Source organism: Lethenteron reissneri, chromosome 40 (genome assembly GCF_015708825.2).
Source record: "Lethenteron reissneri isolate LAM-NWPU_2019-01 chromosome 40, ASM1570882v1, whole genome shotgun sequence".
NCBI classification, from domain to species: Eukaryota; Metazoa; Chordata; class Hyperoartia; order Petromyzontiformes; family Petromyzontidae; genus Lethenteron; species Lethenteron reissneri.
In genome coordinates this window covers 6,888,751-6,913,369 of record NC_083818.1, presented here as the reverse complement: position 1 = coordinate 6,913,369, position 24,619 = coordinate 6,888,751, and the positions used below count along the sequence as shown (strand labels likewise).

The following is a 24,619-nucleotide window of genomic DNA, read 5'->3' as shown; positions in this document are numbered from 1 at the left end:
TCATTATGACTTCAATCTTCTTGGGTTTGGGCAGGGCATGTCGCGAGACGGGATAATGGACGATGGTCAACAGTGGCAGCCAATGAATATAATGGGGCTGAGAGGACATCTGCCTGGTGGTGGTGATTAAATCAGCTCGTTTGCAGGTGCTCACTGGATTGTTACATTGCAGAGCCGTGATAGCTTGGGAAGACTTTCATACAGCGGTGTGGATTGACACGGGCCCATGATGGTGATTGTGACTCCACTGTCCACCCACGTGAAGCCAACCCATCATGGATAGAATTGTATAAACACATTCCTGCGGAGGGAGCTGGTAGGAACGTTGGGTTGCTCGGTCAATGGCCAGGGTCAACGGCAGCGTGGTGTATTCCGCAAATATGCCCGACTTTGAGGGCGGGCACAAGCCGGCGTGAGTAGGTTAAACGTTGAGTTTTATAAGGGCACCACGGGGTGACCAGCCCCTCCCCACCCAGCCCCACCCCTCCCACCCCCACCCAGCCCCACCCTCCCCACCCCTCCCACCCCGCACCTGTCCTGGCACAGGCGCTGTGGTGATGTCACCGTCACTTAGTGGCAAATGGCGGGTATTGGTACTATACACTATATACTACACTACTATACACTACATTATACACTACACATTGGGCTCCATGGAGGCCGCGTCGTTAAGCGATTCGTCGTTAACAAGGGTGCTCGTTAAGAGGGGTTCTACTATACACTCCACTATACACTACACTATACACTACATTATACACTACACTATACACTACACTATACACTACATAATACACTACACTATACACTACACATTGAGCTCTATGTAGGCACTACACTACTATACACTACACTACACACTACATTATACACTACACTATACACTACATTATACACTACACTATACACTACACATTGAGCTCTATGTAGGCACTACACTACTATACACTACACTACACACTACACTATACACTACACTATACACTACACTATACACCACATTATACACTACACATTGGGCTCCATGGAGGCGCGTCGTTAAGCGATTCGTCCTTAACAGGGGTGCTCGTTAAAAGGGGTTCTACCGTATAGCTCAGAGGGCATTGCCCGCTAAAAATAAAAATAAATCTACGTCGAGTACAAGTTTAGTTTCAATTAAATGCAAACAATTAAACTTCCATGACGTCACGCACGCGGTGTAGGGGGTGGGGTGCGGCGACCAGACCTGCCCCCCCCTCCTCCCTTACCCCCACCTCGCGGATGACATCATCAGCGAGTGACGTCACGTCCGCCCCTGCATAGCCGCTCGCCTTGGCCAGGAAACCCCGCGCGCTGACAACGCCCTGCCCCTCCACTCGTCGGTGAGCGGCCGTCCGCCATCGGGGTAACAATTTAAATCGTTTACATCAACGACAACGACCACCCCAAGACGACTCGTGCGTGCCGTCGACAAAGGTGAAGACGAAGTGAAGCAGTCGAGGTGAGCGTCGGAGTTTGTGTTGTTCGTACCCGTTGAATTGTCGTGAAAAGCGATCGGGGGGGCGTTATATGTGGACAGCCTGCACTAGGCCTGGGCTGTGTGGTGGTGGTGGTGTGGGCGATTTCTATTTTTTTAGCGTCGAGTTTGTTTCGTTGGAGTGTAAAGACAACGTCACTGGGTGTTAAACGTTTAGTTTGCGGTGGGGGTGTTTACCTTTGTGTGTGTGTGTGAGGAGATCGTTGTTGTAAGACTGCGATACGAGAGAAGAGCTGTTGAGGAGGTTTTATGCTTCAGGAATTATTAAGACCGGAAATGTTTCGGCGCCGGGGAGACATTTGGGTTTAGAAAGCCGCGTCGTGTTAAAACGTAAGGATATAAAATAGGTTCTATGTATATTCAAGTTGTGTTTTAACCCCCCCCCCCACCCCACACCATAATACCTCCGTATCAACGCGTCATGAGTTTGGGTACAATATCGAATTTACGTTCATCCGCGCCTCGTCGTTGACATGGGAGTCGCCCTTTCCTATAGCCAACAAACCCAGCAGCGTTTGTTTTAACCAAGCTTGACGGCAGCTGATGAGACACTAAACGTTTAATCCTGCCCAAAGTGTATCTGCTTGAACAAACGATGGATAATATTGGGCTGGAAAACCAATAGGCTGATAGACTAAAACACATTTTTGTTAAATGTGGGGATACAGAACGCAGATCGGCCTAAATAAGCTTTCATTCCCCGCATAGTCGGTCCACTGATTTTGTACCTGTACAGCTGATCTTTTTTGTCGATCTACTGCTGGATGAGGGCCGACCCCCCCAACCCCAGGTTGGTCACGGGGGTTGTTTGAATCGTACATAACCACAACCGGTCAATGCTGTTTGGTTGTAGGATCGGATCGAATATCAATCTCTCCACTTGTGTTTGCCGTGGGCAAGAGTCAAACTTGGGTCACCAGGTGTATATAGGACAATCGGCTTACCAGGCGTCACCGCTTTACCCCCCCAAACATGACAACCGTTTCACAAGAAGTTGAAGGCGGTGGGGGTGAATGGAAACCCGAGAGGTACAGTACTTTATGTTGATGTACTGTCCTCCACTGTCAAACACGTAGTCCCGCAGCGGCAAGAACGATCGTCGTTAATCATCTAAGCCGTGTTCAGGCTCACAACCAGCTGAGCTTCCAAAATCTGATGAGATTAGACCAAAAGGGAGCACCGATTTATCTTTAACCAAACCATGTTAAAATCAGATTTGAATTCGTACTTTATAAATTAGTTAATCATATTGGCTAAGTTTAGCTGATTTAAAACCGAATTTATGCTTTCCCACTCGGCGTTGAATGAACACAGGTTAAGATCAACCGATTTTTCATTTGGATAAACAAAGATTTAAACTAGAAAATCACTCGAGATTAAACACCTGATTAGCCAGTGGCCAGAATTTTACGAAAACCAGGTTTATGCATTCCCCAAGAAACGGTTTAAATTACAACCAACCTCAAGGAGGTAGTTTAAAAAAAACCGGTCAAACTTATCTCGTTAAACAGCTGTTCTTTTGATTGAATACCTTGATAATTTTCAGTGAAAGAGCCAAAAATATCCAGTCTCCAGCACTGTAAAAGATGTAACCACACGGTTACCTTAGTCCAATTGCACAGCCCGTGTCCCGTGTTGTTCAAGATGAGTTTGAAGCCTCACCAATGAAAGGTTATCACGCTCAACAGTCGTCACTTTGCCATCACTAATTTAATTATACCATCAATGTAGTTACCTCAAAAGATTGCAATATCTATTTTTTTCCCCCCACTAATCTTTGACCTCGTTTTGGACCGGCATACACACACACAGTTTATATTACAATAATAATGACCACTGTTTATTTTTTAAAATCCTCACCGAGGAGGGTTCTGCATCATTAATATGTTTGAATAATTGCGGTTATTGGCATCTTAGCTGTGTGGGAGGAAACCAAAGAGCGCTCGGGAGCGCACCCCGGGGCATGTGAAGTGATTGCGCTAATAGGTCTGCACAGATGGATTCCATCGTCTCCCTTTACTGTCATTTTCTGGGCTCACCTTGCAGCCCCAGTGGGTTTGGGAGTGCCACAATTGTGGGATCCAACCAACCCTCGCCTCCAAAGGTCCGGATCATAGAGGCGTGTGCCACCACGCCCGGCTTGGCAATAATACGAGGTGTTTGCTCTTTTTGTTGGCGTCAGTTGCGTTTATTAACACTGTACCTCGAATGGCAAGCGTTTTAAAGTGTAAATGCCGTCGTAGGTTAAAGCAAATAAGAGGTTTACCATTTCACAATTTTTATTGTCAGGTCCTTTGTCACTTGTAGAATATCACGCTCTTTGTCAATTGACTGCTCGATGGTGGCCCCTCTACAGCGTGTCGTCACGGGAATTCTTTGACCACATGTCACCAAGCTGGTCATTGCGGGTTGGGTGAAAGACGAGTTTACATATCACTTTCCACTGATGAGCATTAATGGCCAATATTGACCGGATTGTCTGAATCGAGCCTAGGTCTTCTCGTACGTTGCGCAGTGCACTAACCATTGCTATACTGCTCTACCCGTTGTGTACAACATGGCATGAGCAAAAATGTGTAAAATCTCAACGCAGTCACACAGAAATTGTACGGTTTATTAGGTGTGGCAGAGCAAAGAGTAAATGTGGTATATAAAGGTTACATAAGACGTGTTTAAAGTTTTTATTACAAACCGGTTTTGTCGAGGTCTTTTCCAGTTCAGACCAAGAAGACTGTTAGAGTATAATGAGATGTTTACTGAGATAACTGGACAGAATAATGGCTTGTCAGAGGAGATGAAAGGAAAGGCAGTAGAGTAGTTATTCTTTCTTTAAAACTCCTTTGTGTAGTACACTGCAACACTTCTCCCAACAACTATAACGAAAATAATCAGCTTTTCCTCACTGAAAACTGAAAAGGTCACTTAGTAGTTTCACTCATTCTTGTTGCGCAGTTTGATCACATTATTGCCGTTCGTTTCCATTAAATTGCGGAGTAATGGATTCTTTGGAATGGGTGGTGCATTGGTTCACACTGCTTTGGACATGACTTCCTTAAGTTAGGTCCCTGGCCATATCTGTTCTACAAAGAGGAAGCATCGAAATGCTGGCGTGGTCCAGTGGCATCCACGACGTTAACCAAAATGGCATCTTGATGAGCCAACGCAGAGAAGAGAGCGGAGCAGAGGACACAACATGAGAGCATCGCTTGACCAGGTTTGGCCCCAGACCCAGCTCAAGTTGCCATTGTTGCAGTTTTGAAGCAGGATTTCACTGTGGCTGTGCTTCCGTTTTGGTAATAATGCTTCTGCTGAATCTGATGCGGTGGACGTTTGTGCTTGCGTTGTGTTCATGGCACCTTGTGGGTGACATTTGGTGTTTGTGAATGTCTTTATTATAGACGGTTGGCCTCGCCTTGGTAAATTGACTTTTACAGACGGACGTAGAGAATGCAGTTTCACTTATCACGCGTTGCCTTTTTATGATAATTTACATTTGTAGTGCTCTTAACATGTTCTCCCAGATAATGGTTTGGAGGAGTGAGGAATCGCAGACAAGCGGGAAGGCAGCCAGGCAGAGTTGGCACGCGTCGTCAATTGTCCAGTCTGTGGCCCTCCATATATTAATATTTTTTCAGCCAATTCGTTTTTATGCTTCTGGGAGGAAACTGGAGCATCCATTGAAAACCCACGTTCGAAAGGGGCACTCATGGAGATTGGTCTGTATTATTCTGCACTACATGATTCCTGTCTAGCCAAGGTATAGCGCATCGATGCCTGCTGGCGTCGGTGTATTACATTATTTGTGTGGTCCACCACCCTTCGCCTCCACAGTGCTTGATTAGAGGCATGCGTCACCAACGCTCGACTTTTTGTCAGCAACATTGTAGTTCGTCAGAAGGAGCTTCGTTATTTTGGAGTGGGAAGTGATTGATTTACACTTACAATTGTGGCCATGATCGATGAGGGGCATAGTATTGGCTGTTAAGAAAATGAGTTGGGCTTTGGAAGAAGGAACGTGATGGCTGGCGGTGGTCGGGAAAAGCGCGATGGAGGGGGGGCCGGTAAAGGAGAAAAAAACATGCCTGAGATTTTTCGATTTAAAGCTTTCGTGACTGCAGGGATTAATCTTCTTGGTTCTTTCGGTAAAGTCACGTAGAAGGGAAGTAATAAAATAATAAAAATAAAACATAAAATAATTATCACGAAGTTTTGGCCACAACGCAAGCAGCCGTCCTCAGGTGAAGAACAGGTATGTCGGAAAGACAGCATTCAGACGCTGTCTTTCCGACAGACCTTCACCTGAGGACGGCTGCTTGCGTTGTGGCCGAAACGTGAGAATTATTTTATAATGTTTTAATTTTTTATTTTATTATTTCCCTTCTACGTGACTTTACCGAAAGAACCAAGAAGATGAGCATGCCTGAGAGTTCATCCTTTGTGAAGATGGAGCAAGAAGTCGATTCGTGCCCAGGAGCCAGATAATTTTTTTTTTCTATGACTGAGAGTTTGCATTGCCTTGGAGTGGGGGGGGGAGCTTCATCGGGCAGTAGATTGGTCGAAGCTGATCGTGGCGATATTAACTATCACGAATGTTCATAATCAACGTTTTTGGGTTTAGATCGCGTTATTTATAAATGTGTCGTAACCCTCCACCACCCGACACGGCCAATCATTTAAAAATGTTGTGGTTTCACGCTTCAGCACACAGGTGGGCTAAAGCAGTGAACTATTTGTCTTTTGTCAACGTGACACTTTATTACTGATTGGCCGTGTGGGGTGGTGGAGGGTTACGACGCATTTATAAATAACGCGATCTAAACCCAAAAACGTTGATTATGAATAATATTGGTCGAGAAAGCCTACGTGTTAAACTATCACGAATATGTTGCATTCTATTTTTGGCGAGAATGTTATCACTTTATGATTAATGTTACGTAAATTTTTTTACAAATTCAAAGTAGTTCCTCGGAGTGATTTTGCTTCATTTATGTTCAATTGTTTGTTTAATCTTGAATCTGAGTTTGTTTAAAAAGCTTTCTGTTTGTATATTTGTATTCCCATATGTTCTGCAGGTTTCCTTCCCTGTCTATTTCCTCCGGGTCTCCATATGCTCTAGTCTGACCTAAAAGGAGATTTAATAAAAAAAATTTGGATGGAAGGAACGTTTTTTATCAGTGTATATTACCTACTTGACATGTGGTGCAGAAACATGGACATTGACAAATATAAAAAATGGAATAAAACCTGAAAAGTAAACGGAGACATGGAGAGTTGTACACTTGGAATTGCACTCAGACACACATAAGGAGGAACGTGCAAGTTTATAGCTATCACATCATCTGTTAAGAAAGGAGTACGTGGGTTGTGCAGAACACTTCGCGAATAAGGTGGTCGAGACCAGTGATGGAGTGCTAGCCAAAGGAGCGAACGCGTCCAAAGGGACATCCACCGCAGAGATGGAGGGATGAGATCTCCACCCCATGTGCAGCTGCGTTGATCGTTGCATCACAGGATCTTGAGGATTGGAAATGGCTGGGTGAGGCTTTCTTCATCCTGAATGTTGAATCATCATTGGTAGATGGACAACGATTGGAAACATAGATAATCAGACAAATGTCTCCTTAACATTTCTGTGCGTCCAAATAAAATTATGCTCTCCCAGAGGGCCACAGGGCCCTTTGGAAGAGCATAATTTCACTCGCATCAATTCAAATGCAAGCACTTTTGGCAGGTCACTCGAACCCGTGAAATACAGTGCAATGCGAATCCAAAAACAAAATTTTACACACGATTCAGTGTGAGCTCGAACAACATCGTATTTCGATTTAAAGCTTTCGTGACTGCAGGAATTCATCTTCCTGGTTCTTTCGGTAAAGTCACGTAGAATGGGAATAATAAAATAATAAAAATAAAACATAATAAAATAATTCTCACGACGTTTTGGCCACAACGCAAGCAGCCGTCCTCAGGTGAAGAACAGGTCTGTCATTCAGACTGTCTTCTCGACAGACCTGTTCTTCACCTGAGGACGGCTGCTTGCGTTGTGGCCGAAACGTCGTGAGAATTATTTTATTATGTTTTATTTTTATTATTTTATTATTCCCATTCTACGTGACTTTACCGAAAGAACCAAGAAGAAACATCGTCTTTGTCATTGTTACATTCCTAGTGCAAAGGCACAGCTTTGTGCAGCAGTCGGCAGCCACCTTCCTTTTTGTTATGCGAGTCGTGTCTTGGTTTGTTCTATTTTGAACATGGACCTGTCGTGATGTTCTGATGAATGTGTTAGAAAAAGTTCATTTCTTGTTATTGTTTCAATCCAGTAGTGAAGAGGCGGTTTTTTATGGATTACTCAGCTTATTTTGTAACGGGTATAAGGGTGGAGGGGTGGCAAAGTGGTCTGCGCACTGCGCAATAAATCCGCCAACAACCTTAAATGTATGTTCATGGCTACCTTCACTGGCGAGTAATAGCCGAAATGATCCTGGGTCGTCATCCCTCGCGTAATCCTGCATTGACCAGTATGGTCAAGAAACTGCCATGACTGACATGGCGTGGGTGACTGTCCAGCAGTGGATTGGAAAGGGCTGTAATTGTACTTTTTTTTTAACGAGGGCTCTGAAGTGGCTGAGACGTGGCACGTTACGTTGGCCACAGACCCTCAGTTGAGCTTCCTGTCAAAGGAAGTGCGGTTGTTCCCTTGCGCTCACCATGAAACCAGCAGGAAGCCCTCACCCATCTCACTTCCACTTCCTAAGGAAGCGATGTTGCATGCACCGTGTGACGGTGTCAACGAGAGGCATTGGGCAGCCTACCATGCTGGGCAGGAGGCCAAAAAGGACGTCGAACAATCTCTTCCATTTGTTTTTTAGTTGTACTTGGTGTTCTGCTGGAGCTCTCTTGAGTTCCTGAAAAAGCTCCTGGCAGCGTGAAGCATAACGTCGGGCATTGAGCCGAACAACACGCGGCAGAACCCGTAATGCAACCCGTGAGATATGTAGCACAACTGAGCCTCCGTCCTCGCTGAATACATCTTCGGCACTTCCTGCGTCTGTGCGGCAGCGTAATTGATTCTAAGCCATGTTGACCGAGTATCAATAATGTTTGCAGACAATGACCAGTAATGTAAAGATGGACTGGGTAATGTGCCAGCTATCAATGCACGCAACCTTTTGCCGTGCTGTTTACAAGATCGCTTGTAAGTGCGGAACGGTGTGTTCGTTTTTGAAGAGACTGATGTTTTATAAGTCATTGTTGAGAAGTCGTATGAAGGACTGTGGTGAGTTCCATTAGACGTTGTTACATCCGTTCTTCAGCTGGTGAAGATGCATATTTTAATACTTTGTAACCGTCATCCTCTTTGACATCAGTCCTCTTATCTATGGGGGCTAAGAAACTCTGCAATGTTGTTCCATCAATGGACTTGCAGATACAATTATTCAGAAACACAACTTGAATTGTACCTACTGTACTACAAAGACTGCTGACCATGGATCTGCACTCTGGCGTTGCTCTCTATCGTATACCTTGCCAAAACTAAAAGTGTAGCATTTATATGATGCACCTTGCCAAAAAACACGAAATGTACGACACTGCTTAAGCCTTGATGACGGCCACCGATGATGAAACCAAGTATAAGTGTTTGAAGTTGATGATCAGTCTAGTTATTAATTACCACACACAATTTGGGTTTTCGCTTGAATTTGAGAAAGTTCCACCTCTGACCATTAAATATTTAAAATTGTCAATCGTGCGACGAACACTTTTATAGCAGGGCACATGGGAAAGTGCAAGCCCCTATTGTGCGGATAAAAGGTCGCTTAAAGGGATCTTGCGAGCAGTTTTGTAGAATCTCTATGGGCTGTGCTCTGACATCTGTGCGTGAGCTCGTGACTCAGAATACAATTGGGGGGAGATACATTTAAAGTCAGATTGCATTCCATGTTTTAATCCAATCATTTGGAGGTCACAGCTCTGCTTCCCTCAGGTCGATATCGATCGACAAGACAGCAGTGATTCCACAACTTCTTAGAATCAGGGAGAGTTGCATTTCACCATAGACCCATTAAGCATTGTGCTTACCGCACTGCTGAGCGATAACCACATTAAGCATAAGGCTTCTTCAGTACCGACGTTTTGTTACCCAAACTTGGAGAACTGCTGACCGTATCTCTCTTGGACTTTGCTTCAGCAGGGACACTAAACTGTAGACCTCAATGAGAAGCAATTACTGTGAGGGAAACTCACCTTTAGGCCCCAGTTTGCAGTAAGCATATTAGGTTTCTTTCATCCATTGATGAAAATAGTGTTTTGTGTCCATGCTTGGTGGTTTCCTTAACGAGTTTTCTGTTTGATTAGTTCATGGAAACCCTGCAGCCAGTAGAAACTCTACACTACCTACAGTTGCAAACAAAAATGATTGTAAATTCTGGAATCAAATTTTGCCCCCCCCCCCAAGCTTAACATTTTAATCATTAATTGGTAAGGTGAATTTTCACATTGTCTATTGTTTAACCTTGATACCAGAATTAGCCAAAGCTGCATTGCGATCACAACTTCTAACTGACAAACCTCCTACTTACAAACTTGTATCATTCACAAGTACATGGCAAATACACTCGTGATACGATACGACTTGAATTGACACGGCATTGAAATGTGACCGCATCTAAAGATACTGTACGGTAACAGTGGGGGGGGGGGGTATTTGCTTTGTAACAGGCAGTCAATTGTAAGGAAAGGAAAAACTGAAACTCTTGAGTCCAGACCTAGGCAGGGAGTCGATAGCTCTGATATCAAGGGAAGGGAGTTCCAGACTAGGGGCAGCATAGGAGAATGGGCTACCTCCTCCTGAGCTAAGGATGACTGGGGGTTTTAACAAAAGGCCTTGGTTTCTGGTGCGGAGAGTTTGTGTCGAAGTAGAGCAATTTGATAGTGCAGAGGTAGACAGGGCCGAATCCCTGGTGGATCATGAAGATGGTGAGTGTGATCCTTAATTTAATTTGGAATTGGATTAGGATCCTGTGGAGGGATTGGGGTGATGTGGTCTCCGTTCAAGGTGAGAATTCTGGAATGTTGGTTCTTCTGGCAAACCTGCCCTTCATTCTGATGTTTCATGATCACTGGCAAGCCCAGTCCCATGGTACAGGTTCATCTATAGTCTGATGATCTTACCTGCAATATCGTAACAGTTGAGCATTTCCCATTCCTAGCTCTTCTCTGTTCGAGTTGTATGACAGTATACATCTCGTTTTACAATCTGTGCCGACTGCAAACATATACCATGGAGCGCCTTAGTCTTTGAATGTCAACAATATTTGGTATGCTTACAGTGGATGAGCAAAATATGATGATTCGTATAAGCAGGGAGTAGAGTAAACCCACTTCAGAATTGGACCGGTGGATTATCACTATAAGCAGGTTGAGGTAAATGAAATGGACGTGTACATTTACAACCCTTTTTATCTATCCATTGTTAGATTAGGGCCTACCAGCACCGTGTGGGTTCTGAGGGATATCTGACCACGCCTCCCCCACTGCTCCATCCGGGGTTGGTGAAGGTGGGGAGCATAGTACAGTGTCACAATAGATTTTGTTGCACTGACCTCTGTTACGCACAGCGCAGGCCCTGCAGCATGCGCAGGAGTGATCGCCCATCTGAGCACCGCCTATGCACCCACCCTGCTGTAGCTTCCGCCATTCGACTTGTCGGACGCTTTTAATTTGATTTGGTCCTAGATGGAGGAAATGTAACATGCTTTCAAAAACAGGAACAGCAGGAGATCTCTGTTTATTGAGCAGAATTGGCATGAAGCGTCATGCGAAGAATATGGGGTCATAGCCAGGTATGGGATAGCAACAGCACAAAGCATTTCGAGAAGGAGGAAGTCGTTGAGGTATGGCAAAGCTGGTTTGGTCAGCTATTGAGCGGGAGCTATGCAACCATTTGGAGAAGTATTTGTCGCATAAAAGGCAGACATTCTTAGAATGTGGAGGAAGACGCAGCCCGAGAAGAGGACGATTCAGCTGAAGTATGAGGCAGCAGGAGTGCCGTGTCACTGTAGAGATGTTGAGAGAGGGAGTGACGGTACCTTTACCGAAAGATCCAAAGAATAATAATATAACAATCATTTACTTATTTATCCGCGAGAGCCGCACTTGAATTGTGACCTTTTTAGGAGAGTTGCGTTTGGATTTTATTTTAAGATGTTTTTGGCTAATTCGTGAAGAGTGTTTATTCTACAAGTGGGAGGAAACTCCCCCCATACGCGCGCGAGGGAGCAACACTCCATACAGATGGAGAGAGAAGGTGATTAGTCCCACTTGCTGTACTGCCTTCTCCTGCCAAGTCAGGGTATGGCACCTCAACGTCTACCTGGAAGGGAGTTTCACGACATTGGTGCCGTTCGCCAACCCACACCTCCACGGTGCTGGATTTCAGGTGCTCTGTAGGCACCACCACCCAGCTCTCCACAAGATGAAGCTTCGTGAAGTAGCGCGAAGAGTTCTTATTGGTGTCTTACCATTTCATAAGCAGTGGGGTCTGGGGGAGGGGGGTGCAGCAAGATCAGTGGTTAGCGCAATGTGCTATGAATCCTATGATCCGTGATTCCTGGCTGTTATCAGTTGTGAGTTTTATCTAAACCTGCTCCCCCTTCACCAAACCGACATTGACCAGTGTGGTAAAGTCTGGTCAAACAACTCCCCATCACATAGGGATGTACGCGTACGTAAAATACACTCCCCATAAGATTGTAGAAAAAGAGTGTATAATCTCGGGTGATCATTTAATAGAGAATTTCAAGGAAGGAATTTAACGAAATTTTTCAAATATTTGTTACCGCCGTGTTGTAAGCAAGTGTCATATTACATTTACAAGGTGGAGAGGGAGGAAACCAAACATAACTGTCGGGTGTAAAGTACATGCCTCTTGCAACCGAGGAGATGTAGACGTTGGATATATTCTGCTACCCCCTATAAAAAAAAAGAATACAACGGCCCTTTTTACCGTGCGCGCGTATGGGGTGAGGTGGGGGGGGAGCGTGAAAAAAAAAGTATTTTCGGCCGGAAATTTGAGAGCCGGCCCAGACGGATTACAATCTGTGTACAGTGCTCGGTTTGAACACCGCGACACAGCCGTGTGTGTACGTGCGCGCGCCGTACGAGTGCGCGCTCATGGGTGACGCTCCATTTGGGGGCGGTTGCAAGCGCACAAGGGGTTCTTATCGGCACCTTTTACGATTTGGCGGTAGGTGTGAGGGTGGGTGTGGAGCAGCGCTGGGTTTTCCCTGCCTGGTGGATGAAGTCGACTTTGGATTGGGGTGGGTGCTAGCCGCGCTGGGCGTGGTGGAGAAGTGTAGGTTGTGTTTAGGAGGATTATCGTGTGATTGTTGCGTGTCAGTTTAACACCCCTCCCCTCTCTCCTTGCTGGGCTTCCACGATTCGGATACGCGATTCTATTAAAGAGTAGTTTTCATTTTTCGATTTAAAGCTTTCGTGACTGCAGGGATTCATCTTCTTGGTTTTTTCGGTAAGTCACGTAGAAGGGAAATAATAAAAATAAAACATAATAAAATAATTCTCACGACGTTTCGGCCACAACGCAAGCAGCCGTCCTCAGGTGAAGACCAGGTCTGTCGGGGAGACAGTTTTCAATTTGTATGTTTTTACTATCCCATTGGTGGTGTTTCGACTCAACCTCAAACGAGTACCTGGTGCGAAGTGTAAACATCGCCACTAGGGAGACAAAGGCGGCCGGGCTTGGTGTTAGCCTCTTCGTTTCTATCTTTGTCTTTTACCGTATTCGTTTCGCGGAATAATTTTCATGAAGCTGTGGTCTCGCTCGATTCTGTGCATCGTTTGTGGTGTAATTAACGTAATAATTTATGTTAATTTGCTATTGGATTTCATAGTTAAGTGCTATTTAAATTGTATAAACAAAGAAATACTGTTAGCTGAGTTCTACAAGCATGAAATTTGATTCGTGGCAGAACAGGGCAATTCACGAATTTTAAGGCAGTGATTATTTGTCCCATTTAACTTGGCAAACTGGTTATTACACCCTATTTGGTTGAACTTTGACTTCAAACTCTTTTGCCCAATTACAATTGTTTGCTTGGATATGCTGGATGTCACTAGCTGTGTTTACATTATAGTGGCATTGACATAATTGGGTAATGATTTAGCATCCCATGCATGCCTTGGCAGTCTTTAGGTTAATACAAACGCACAGAATACGAGCATACATGACTGTACATCACAGAAGCCTGTAATCGTGAACTGTGGAAGTGACTTCTGGGTGTCGCAGGTGTCAGAGCTGGCAATGTTGAGACTTGACCAGCGAGTCGACAGCACGGGTGGCTTGTGGAAGGGTGTTCAAGGCTATGGGGGGGGGGGGGGTAACGTTGGAGAACGAGCGACTTGCCACAGAGCATAGGTTGACTGGGGGCTCCGATAGTAAAGTGGCATATTACAGGTATGCCAGCGTATTACTGGTAGGAACCTCCTGGTTACACCAGCCCACAGGGGATTATTGTGTCTGTCCGTCGTGCATGCAAAAATGGGAGGGGAGGGGCTGGGTGGGGAGGTTTGGGCTGGGTGGGGAGGGGCTGGTCACCCCGTGGTGCCCTTATAAAACTCAACGTTTAACCTACTCACGCCGGCTTGTGCCCACCCTCACAGTCGACCATATTTGCGGAATACACCACGCCGCCGTTGACCCTGGCCCTTGACCGAGCAACCCAACGTTCCTACCAGCTCCCTCCGCAGGAATGTGTTTACAGTGATGCCATCACCTGGATGCTCATTCGTCATTGGTGTAGACTCGTGCAGCCCGTGTTTATTATTTGGCTTCTGTTGCTCGAGTTATTTACGTGCAAGAAAAGCATTGTTTTTAATGGACTGTGTGTTGCTCTGTTGTTTTGTAGGCGCGTGCACAAGAAGTTCCGGCCGACGTCTCCGTGTTTGTAGCAAGCGAAGATGCAGACGATAAAGTGCGTGGTGGTGGGTGATGGAGCTGTGGGTAAAACCTGCCTGCTCATCTCCTACACCACCAATAAGTTCCCTTCGGAGTACGTGCCAACGGTGAGTGTGCAATGACTTGGCGACCGCTTATCCCCAGCGTCTGGAGTCCGTTGTAGAGGTGGCCGAATAGCTGTCGGCAGCAGGGAGTTGATTAGAAATACACATTGGTGGTAATAGAGCACATTTAATGCGTAGATAACATGTTTCTGTGGATCCTGATTGGGGTAAGGGTGATGGGGCACTGATGAGACATTTAAAAAATTTTGTGATGTGCACACTTGTTAATTCGCCAGACTTCAGTGCCGTCACTGGAGTAGAAGATGGAGGTTTGCTCGGGTGTCATGTGTAAGTTGAGAGTGCGCTCATCATTGACGATCCAAGCCCTTTTGAGAGAGCCTGTGGTTCAAGTGAAGTCCTCTCCTACATCGCGGTCGTAGTGGCATTCCTGAAGAACACCGCATTTTAATAAATTCTAATGCAGAGTAAAGCGCAGTCCGTGATATCACGTAAGATGCGCACGCAGGCCACACACACTGAGGCGCGTGGGTATCATTTAGAAGCATCCAGAAGCATACCGCCTTGTGTGGCGCTACGCCTAGGTAGCCATACAACCGCTTATTGCTACTCGCGCGACATAGTTCTGTTCACTCGATTACGTTGTATCCAATTCACATTATAAAAATGTGTTACCTCATACATTCATGGCATTCTATCCAATTAGCGTTTTAAAAACACATGTTATAGGAGAACATCCTGTATACACGATTATTTCCTTGGTCACATCTTCCCATCATCAGGTGTCGGTCTATTCAAATATTTGCCTTTTACAACGGTGATTGGTGATAATGGTTTTTACCATTTGCGGGTAAAAATGAAACCTTTAACTTGGGCCCAACATGGTTCTTTTAGTTATGAAGTCCTGGAATATTTTAATGTTTACTCTGCTAATGGCGGTGCACTTTAGTAATTCCCCAAATAAATGTACCCGGTAGTGGATACACCACCGTGTTGACTCGCTGCAAACTCCTCCTGCGGAAAGTCCAGTGCCAAACACGATCGCATCCGTTCTTCTCCGTGTTATTATAATGCACTTGGTTCCATAAGAATGCATGCACACCAGTGGCATTCTTGGCAAAAATATTTAAGAAGGCAAATAAGCAAATCAATTCTAGGCACGTGACATCGGCAGATGTAAAATTTACCTGGATTATTAGCTTGCCTTAGAATGTCTGCTATGTAAAATATGTATAGACGATTGATTTTAACGGAGAAACGAGAGAATAAATGTGTGGCCTAGGAAATAAATGTGGACGTGAAAGGCGCTAGGAATTTTGTGAAAGTGTCGGGTAAAATAACTTGTCTATTTTCATGAGACGATATTGTGGGGTGTAATCGGTAAGAGAAGGTTGCGATGGGTAAGACACTTACACAGGATGGAGGAGGAGGGGGGGGAGGGCACGGTACTGAGACGGGTATTGGAGTGGCACCTCAGAGGAGAAGACCTACAAGTCGACGGTGGTGATGACAATGTAGGACCTTGAAGTTTGGCTGTCGACCTTATAGCAACGACAGGATAAAGAAAAAAGGAATTAAGAAATGGCACGGGGTTGTTGGTGCCAAAAATATCGGTCCTGCTGACCTCTTTACCACGATTGGCTTGTGTACACTTAGGGATCAGTCCTCAAGGTTGGGATACTTGTCAGATTATTATTCATAGAGGGCACGGCTGGGTACGTACGGTGCGAAAAAAGTTCAACGTACAACATACCTTCGTACATGCACTGAAATGTGAGCAGCAAGTAGGCGTGCCACCGAGTAAGCCGGTATGCATGTTGGCGTATGTGTTTAACCCTTTCATCTCCACCGTTTTTAGGTGTACACACTTAGCAACAGGTACCACTTATTTAAAGCCAAGTCCTAGGATATCATTCGCCTATGATACGATGTCAGCTGTGGCCAGGAATCAAACGAAGGGAGGCAAAGTCAGCCGGGCATGGTGCTGACCATACCAACTCGTCGTGTTCCGTGCCGGCCTGAATCGGTGCTTGCTGATGACGCTTGGCTCAACAGTCTTGAGGCAACATAAGGCTCGTTTGTTTTTGTTTTGTAGGTGTTTGATAATTATGCGGTGACGGTGATGATCGGTGGAGAGCCTTACACACTGGGCCTTTTCGACACGGCGGGTAAGAATGTGGCAGTTGTAACATCTTGATGTTCTGTTTTTATCCCTATGTGCTGAAAGGCACAAGCTTTTGTTTTAAGTAGGGGTGTAACGATTCGGCAACAAATAAATTCTGATGCAAATATTACTTGCGTCGAATCTGTGGAGAATCATTGAATGGAGTTTACAGAACTCGACATACGAGTAAAAAGGATTGGAGAGAAAATAATGTGGTAAAAAGAAGACAAAATAATTGAAGTGTGACTGACCCATGACAATTCATAGAATTCCTGGGGAAGGGTGCACTGTTGTTACATTGCCAGTTTTATGGGAAAAATGAAGTTGAGAGAGAGAATTGTCTCTATCCCACATCTTTAAACTGTCCGACACGAACGTCCACAATGGTCGAACTGCCCACGGTTGACATAAACTCACATTAACACGTCGGCTTTCGCGACCATTATCATCCATAATATAGGTTTTTTTAGTTAGATCACGTAAATGTGTTAAACCCGCCACCACCCGACAGCCAATTAGTTAGGTTTGTCATGTAAACAGAACGTGGCCAATTCGTCACTAGTACAGCACACCAAGGTGTATTGGAGAGCAAATCCACAACATTTACAATTCGAGTACGACGTTTCACCAGTAGTTACAACTAGCTTCATCACGCGACAACTAGCTTCATCAGGCGACAGCCAAATTTGGCTGTCGCCAGATTCAGCTATCGCCTGATGTGTGATGTGTGTAGGGGGCAGTGCAGGCACGTTCCTAGCAGGTTCTGTGTGTAGCGTTTGAGTGTTGTCCACTTGAATTTTTCCCATGGGGTTTCCCCAGCCGTTCCAGTTTTATGCCACTCAGGAAATGTTCCCTGAAATGTAATTTGCTGTTTTGAAAGTAGATTTTAACACTGAACAAGATTCTTCTGCATTTAAGGGTTTCAGAGTATTTGGCTGCCATAAATTTCGACAAGCCACTGTTGTTGAGCTATCAATTGTGGCGAAGTTACTTATGATAAAGCTCTATAGCTTGGTGGGCCTTACCTGGTAAAATATACATAGTTTATAGTTTAGTTCTATAACATTGATTCTTATGCTCACGATATATGCATGGAATTGTGCGTGCGGGAATCGGTTAGTAACGGTTTATGCAAATGATGCTCAAATAATTTAAGTTAAATGTGTATATGAAACTCAATCTGATGGGGAAAAGAGAAACGATGCATATTCAATCGTAAGAGACGAAGAATAATCGATGCCGAGATTAAATCGCAACACCAAAACATAACTTATTAAATCTCTGGAAGAATGGCTTGTTTTTATTGTCTGTACAAAATCTACTTTTTTAGAAGGCATCAAGTGAAAATAGAGTACATTTAAAAAGTAACCCATGAACTTATCAAATGGTAAATTCATATCGTAGAATTTTAAAAGATGTGACGTCTTCAAAATGTAATGAAAATATCTAGTAACCTCTGCAGTTGCCAACATTAGCAGCTTTGGAAACAGTGACGTTTGCCAGCGGAAGCGATCCATCTGCGTGATAAGTCATGTGACAGATTACATCGCATTCCAGCTCGGTTGTCTCCAGTTCTGTCAAATGCTCTGCCAATAACGCAATAATCTAGTGCAGCAGCACCAACACAAGCTTCTGCAAGGAATGAATCCCCCGAATTTGGAATTATGCAGCACAAATGAAATGGCCTGCCATTTAAAAAAAAATCTCAACAATGAGTATTATTGATATCGTCCATCTGACACGCTCATAATCCTGTGAAACAGAGCCTCATAGCTCATCAGACTCCTCCAGCATAAATAAAGATTTTGATTCTGGTTTCTCTGATGTACAGTTCTCCGATGTGTTGTCGGGTCGTACCGCGTGTTGTTGTATGTACATTGAACTTGTTTCGCACCATACTTGGCTAACCGTGCTAATCGAAGGTGCGTAGCCAACCGTGCTAATTGTTTGGCACAACGTCCGACGTTCTGCTCCACGTTCTGGGTGTTTCTTCAGGAACTTCGCTAAATTTGTCGCCAAACGTTGCAGTGCTTTGCGAAGTTTTCTTAAGTGCAGCTGCAATCAATGACGACTCGTTACCGTATCGTGGTGACAGTCTGTTGATGGTGCCGGGGGTCACAGAAGGCAGTCTTAGTCTTTTGATGACGACGGCGATGATGATGGCATTGCAAATCCACGTGTGCTTACGCGAAGAGGTGATGGCCTGGGTGTGTTGTGTGCAGGTCAGGAGGATTACGATCGGCTGCGCCCCCTCAGTTACCCGCAGACGGACGTCTTCCTTGTTTGCTTCTCCGTCGTGTCTCCATCCTCCTTTGAGAACGTCAAGGAGAAGGTGAGGCCACCCTCAGTAACGTGGCCCGTGGCTTCACGGCCATTAGGTGTTTGTGGTGTTGGGTTGAGACCGAGGTGGCCACGTATTGGGTCACGGACTGTTACCCCCCCCTGAATCGTCACTGCTAGCCGGGTATCCTTGCTGCTTTAACATTTGTGAACATTTGTGCTATATTATTCAGTGGTGAGTAATAGTCAAACAAACCCCCATGACTGGCACGGCATGGGAAAGGCCTTCATCCAGCAGTACTTGACAGTGGGCTGTATATTATTATTATTATGCAGTCACAACCCTTATCCACAATTGACATAAATTACGGGTGAATTACGAATAAAATGGGTAATAATGCCGCAATAAAACTTCTCAAATGCTACCGACAGCACGAATGTCGCTGGTTTGAAAACGCTGGTCTAAATCGCTTGTCCTTTTGGTTGAAAAGCAGATAGATTACAAAGAAAATAGGCAGAATGCTGCCACAGAACGTATCAAATGCTGCGTACAGCGCTAATTCCACTGGTGTGAAAACGCTGGTCCAAATCGCTTGCCGTTCTTTTTGGTTGAAAAGTGCCGTTTCAAAGCTGTGCCCCTTCGCTGCCCATTCCACAGTGGGTGCCCGAGATCACGCACCACTGCCCCAAGACGCCATTCCTGCTGGTGGGCACGCAGATCGACCTTCGCGACGACCCCAGCACCATCGACAAGCTGGCCAAGAACAAGCAGAAGCCCATCACGTGCGAGGCGGCCGAGAAGCTGGCGCGCGACCTCAAGGCCGTCAAATACGTCGAGTGCTCCGCGCTCACCCAGGTGCCGCCCCCCCCTCCCTCCATCTGTCACGCTCACACACAGTTGCGGCAGATCACGGGGGCTGCCTTAGCAAATCGAACGCCACATCATCCGTAGCACGCGCGGTCCGTTTGCAGTGTATTCGCCTGCAGTGCATCCGATTGTTTAATACGAGGGACACTTAGAAAAGTCATCCGCACAAGCGGAAAGGAACGACGGAGCTTGGCATGTGTACAGGCTGTGGCAATTCATGACAATGCTTTTGTTTGTTTCAATGCTTCCCCTGGGGGAGCACATACGTGGGAGGTCTACCGAGCATCAAGCCCATTAGTAGTCGTCGTTATGACACGGTGGATTTTAAATCCGAACCATTGCTGGGGGTGGGCAGGGGGGCGGTGGTTTCATGACGTTGGCTCGTGCTGAGTATCCCCTTTTCCTCTTCCCTTGTGTGTGACCCGCCCCCCCCCCCATTACCGCCAACAGAAAGGACTGAAGAATGTATTTGATGAAGCCATCTTGGCAGCGCTGGAACCGCCCGAGCCGAAGAAGAGGAGAAAGTGCCTTCTGCTCTAAGAGCTGCTACGGCAGCAGCAGCGGCAGCAGCAGCAGTAGTGATGATGGTTATAATTAAATTCGAATAATCATATACCAGTGGTGCTGCCACCTAGACCATAGCCCATCCTATGGGCCTGGATGTCTCTCTGCAACCCACAAAACCTTTTACTCCCCCCCCCCCCCCCCTGTACCTCCACCCCTCCCATAACCCGACAAACCTCGTCATCGTCAAAATCCTTCCCATCTTCCTTTTCCTCATCCTTTAAACTCAATTTCCCCCCACCGGCCCGGCTCCTCCCCCCGCCTACCTTTCCCACCCACCGTGTTTTTTTTGTCTGTCCAGCACAAGCAGTTTAACGCGGTATGTTATTTTGTACTACTCCTCCACCACCTCCTTCCCGTGGAGGCATTTAAAGTGTGTGTCGTAACAAAATAAGCGCCAACACACGAGTGTAATTGTATGAACGATGATTATATAACTCCAACCCCCTTTGTTGTTTTAAAAAATGTTTTTTTTTGTCCGTCTAACAACCTATTTTTTGTTTCTTGAAAAATAATTTGAAACGATACTGAACGCATCCCGACAATATTAAACCTGTGGATATTTGACAAGCGTGTGTACTGGCGCCTGTCGCAAATCGTACAAAAGGAATGAGACTCGCACGATTCAGCCATTTACAAACGACTCGGCGATAAACCCCGTGGAAATATTCCTCGTCATGCATATGCACATATGTAAATCGCCCCAATGTTTACATACGTATGTATAGCAATGAACGGAATTGGAGACGTTTAGCCGCAATGTCAAGCGGCAAGTACAAGCATCGTGGCATTGCTCCCCAAACGCGTTTTGTAGCAAACGTCAATTGTCGCGCAAAATGTGAGACGCTGCTTGTGGCGGTGAGAGCGGTGTTCAGCCGGCGGCGGCGGGGGGGGGGGTCCAGCCTCTGCTATAAGTGTACCAAGTCGTAGCGTGCGTCGTGACAAACGCGTCACCGCGTCCTGCAACCCCGTGGAGGTGGGGCAGGGTGATGGGTTGCCGTTGCAGCTCACGGGAGACGCGTTTTAAACCCGCTTGCCAGCCTGAGATCGCTGTTGGAATGTTTTTAACGGAGCAAGGAAAGCGCGCGTTTAAGTTGGTTAGAGAAATTAAATGCATATTAAAAACAAAAAAAACCTGTAAAAGTTTAGCATGTCGGTGAAAGTTTTTTTTTTTAAAGTGAAAATTGATACGAAGTCAAAAATAAATAACAGAACATGGTAATTTCTATTTGTAGTGAGTAGTGTGACTACATCCTGTACATAGGTAATAAGCCAGGGCTTTATTTCTTGCTGAATAATTTGTGGGTCGCTGGTAGACTGGGGAGTAGGTGGCACGTGACGAGTCCGTACAGCCATAGCCAGAAATGTACTGGATGTGGTGTGCCGGGTGCGGAAATATTTTCTGGGTTGACCCGGACAATCCCGGCAATAATGAAGCCCTGGGTAGAGCAGTTTGGCCATGCTGGGTGACCATACGTAGCACATTCTTAAGGGGGGTGTTCACCCGTAAGCAGTTTTGAACCGAGAATTGTCGACCGGCGCCGTACAATTTAAATATTCCCTGACCAAGTGTCACTCGTTGGGAGTGATGCTATAAAAGAAAAAAAGCAAAGGTGACAGACTGAAGCGTCCGGCAGGGTAGTGTTTGGGTGAGCAGCGTGTGTGTGCGCGCAACACTTTGCAGCTTAAAGCTCCTCAACCACTGAGCTGCTCCTCCTAAGCCTTGAGAATGGGTGCCTGTACGATGGTTTAATCTCGCTCGGAAGTTGCTCTGGCTTTTTAACTTTTCCACTGCTAACTTTCTTTTTCATAACAAACGTGCAAAAGAATATACAGGGTCAGTGGAGCCCATTGAGAGCAAAGCGGTTTGTGTACAAAACCACAGCTTTCATGCAACAAATTATTCAAATATAAATATCACGAGTAAACGTAAAAAAGTAAAACGATAAAACATTAAAAAATTCGAAGTGAAAAGTATAACGAATGAGAGTGGGTATCGTAATCGATATGAGCTAATGTTTAAATTTGCCTTGTGGCTACTGTAACTTCTAAATAAAGAACCAACATTAGCGACACTTAACAGGAGATTTATTTCCTAGCCTACGAACATGATTAATAGCGCAGCGATGCGTTTTTTGGGTTGTACCGCATGCTGTTGGGTATAATGTTCAACGTTTCGCTCCATTATTCTGGAAGCTTGGGCAACGTGATTCTCAGTTCCTGAAGAAGCACCCAACAACGTGGTGCGAAACGTCGTCGCATCACTCAACAATACGTGGACGGTAAAACCCAAAAACGGAGCCATACATCTGCAACCACGCGTGCAGTCGTGTACCTTATGGTTAACAATGCATCAATTGTGTGTATCGTTTATCTTCTCAGTACGTTAATGATAGACGAGTTATTTTAATTATTCTGCAATGTTTAATGTTGACCCCGGTGTGTTTTTTTTTCGTCAAGGCCATTTGGAACACGACGCGATCATTTAAACGGGGCGCTGCGGATTGGGTCTGGCGCAACGACGGCGCTCGACCATTGTAACCCTGAAGTTGACCTAGCAAGCAAAACAAATATAATTTAAAACGTCGACGTCTTGCGCATTTAGTCACTCCTAACAATATACACCCCCCCCCCTCCCCAAAACGTGGACGGCTCCTTTTCGCATTAAACGGCGCGACGTCACTTAAAGCCTATATTGTGGAATGTTATTTACCAGTTTAATATCGTGTTATACTGGTAGGAACCTCCTGGTTACACCAGCCCACGGGGGATTATTCTGTCCGTCGTGCATCCAAAAATGGGAGGGGCTGGGTGGGAGGGGCTGGGTGGGGAGGGGCTGGTGTGGAGGGTGGGGCTGGGTGGGGAGGTGCTGGTCACCCCGTGGTGCCCTTATAAAACTCAACGTTTAACCTACACACGCCGGCTTGTGCCCACCCTTAGTCGGCCATATTTGCGGAATACACCACGCCGCCGTTGACCCTGGTCCATTGACCGAGCAACCCAACGTTTCTACCAGCTCCCTCCGCAGGAATGTGTTGCCAGTTATTCCCCCAGCATGGCCTCATCGAGTTTTGAGACGTTCTCGCCGGGGTGCTGCATTGTGGGGGATATTTGGTAAATTCTCAATGAGCTTGGTTTCATAGACGAGGTAACTGGGAGAACCTAAACCCACCACCGGCCACCTGGACAGGAGGGGGTGACATTGAACACTGCCATTGCCTGGCCACAAACATCTGGCAAGTGGTGGTGGTCACTTATCAAAGTGCAAACCAGGCTGAAAAAACAACAATGCTGCTCCACCATTTGTCAAACTAATTGTTGGTTTTTTTTTGTTTGTTCCCGATTGGCTGGGTTAACAAATCTTCCTGTAGCCAGAAATGTGCAGCCCTCTGCTCTTCTCACAGACCCATTTGTTTAACCGTCCTTAGCAGATTTCGTTACTAGCAACGATTGTCCAAAGTTTGACGTGACAGAACCTGTCATGCATTCTACTTTCTAAAGGGTGTCACTTTTCAGATGTCATTCAACAATCTTTTTTTTTTAACTATCATGCTTGGAATGCCATTGAGGGGCTGAAGGAGGAACATGTTGGCACATTTCGATTTAAAGCTTTCGTGACTGCAGGGATTCATCTTCTTGGTTCTTTCGGTAAAGTCACGTAGAAGGGAAGTAATAAAAAGAAAACAATTAAATAATTCTCACGACGTTTCGGCCACAACGCAAGCAGCCGTCCTCAGGTGAAGAACAGGTCTGTCGGAAAAGCCAGTGTCTGAATGAACACCACCAGGCTTGGCAGCGTATATTTAAGCCCGGCTGAAATATACGCTGCCAAACCTGTTACTTCACCTGAGGACGCCTGCTTGCGTTGTGGCCGAAACGTTGAGTATTATATTGTTTTATTTTTATTATTTTATTTCCCTTCTATGTGACTTTACCAAAAGAACCGAGAAGATGTTGGCACATCGCCCATTGTCACCATCAGCCAAGGTCCCCCAGATTCAATTCCTTTTCCTCGTTATCCTTCCTGTCCCCTTGGCAGCGTGACGCTGCTGCCCATGGAAGGTAAGTTCAACCCCGACCCTGACACCCATATGCTTGGCGTTTACTTGTTCTCAGTCTCGATTTAAAGCTTTCGTGACTGCAGGGATTCATCTTCTTGGTTCTTTCGGTAAAGTCACGTAGAAGGGAATAA

The 24,619-nt window shown here is 45.6% G+C and overlaps 1 protein-coding gene across 1 annotated transcript; it reads left to right on the top strand.

Moving 5' to 3' along the window:
* The first annotated feature begins 1,294 nt into the window (after nt 1-1,294).
* On the top strand, nt 1,295-22,502 carry CDC42 (cell division cycle 42). The gene is made up of 6 exons (XM_061568180.1): nt 1,295-1,477; nt 14,440-14,596; nt 16,647-16,719; nt 18,938-19,047; nt 19,654-19,851; nt 20,314-22,502. Exons 2-6 carry the CDS (start codon nt 14,492-14,494, stop codon nt 20,401-20,403), a joined length of 576 nt encoding a protein of 191 aa, XP_061424164.1. The 5' UTR covers nt 1,295-1,477; nt 14,440-14,491; the 3' UTR covers nt 20,404-22,502.
* The last annotated feature ends 2,117 nt before the right edge of the window (nt 22,503-24,619 follow it).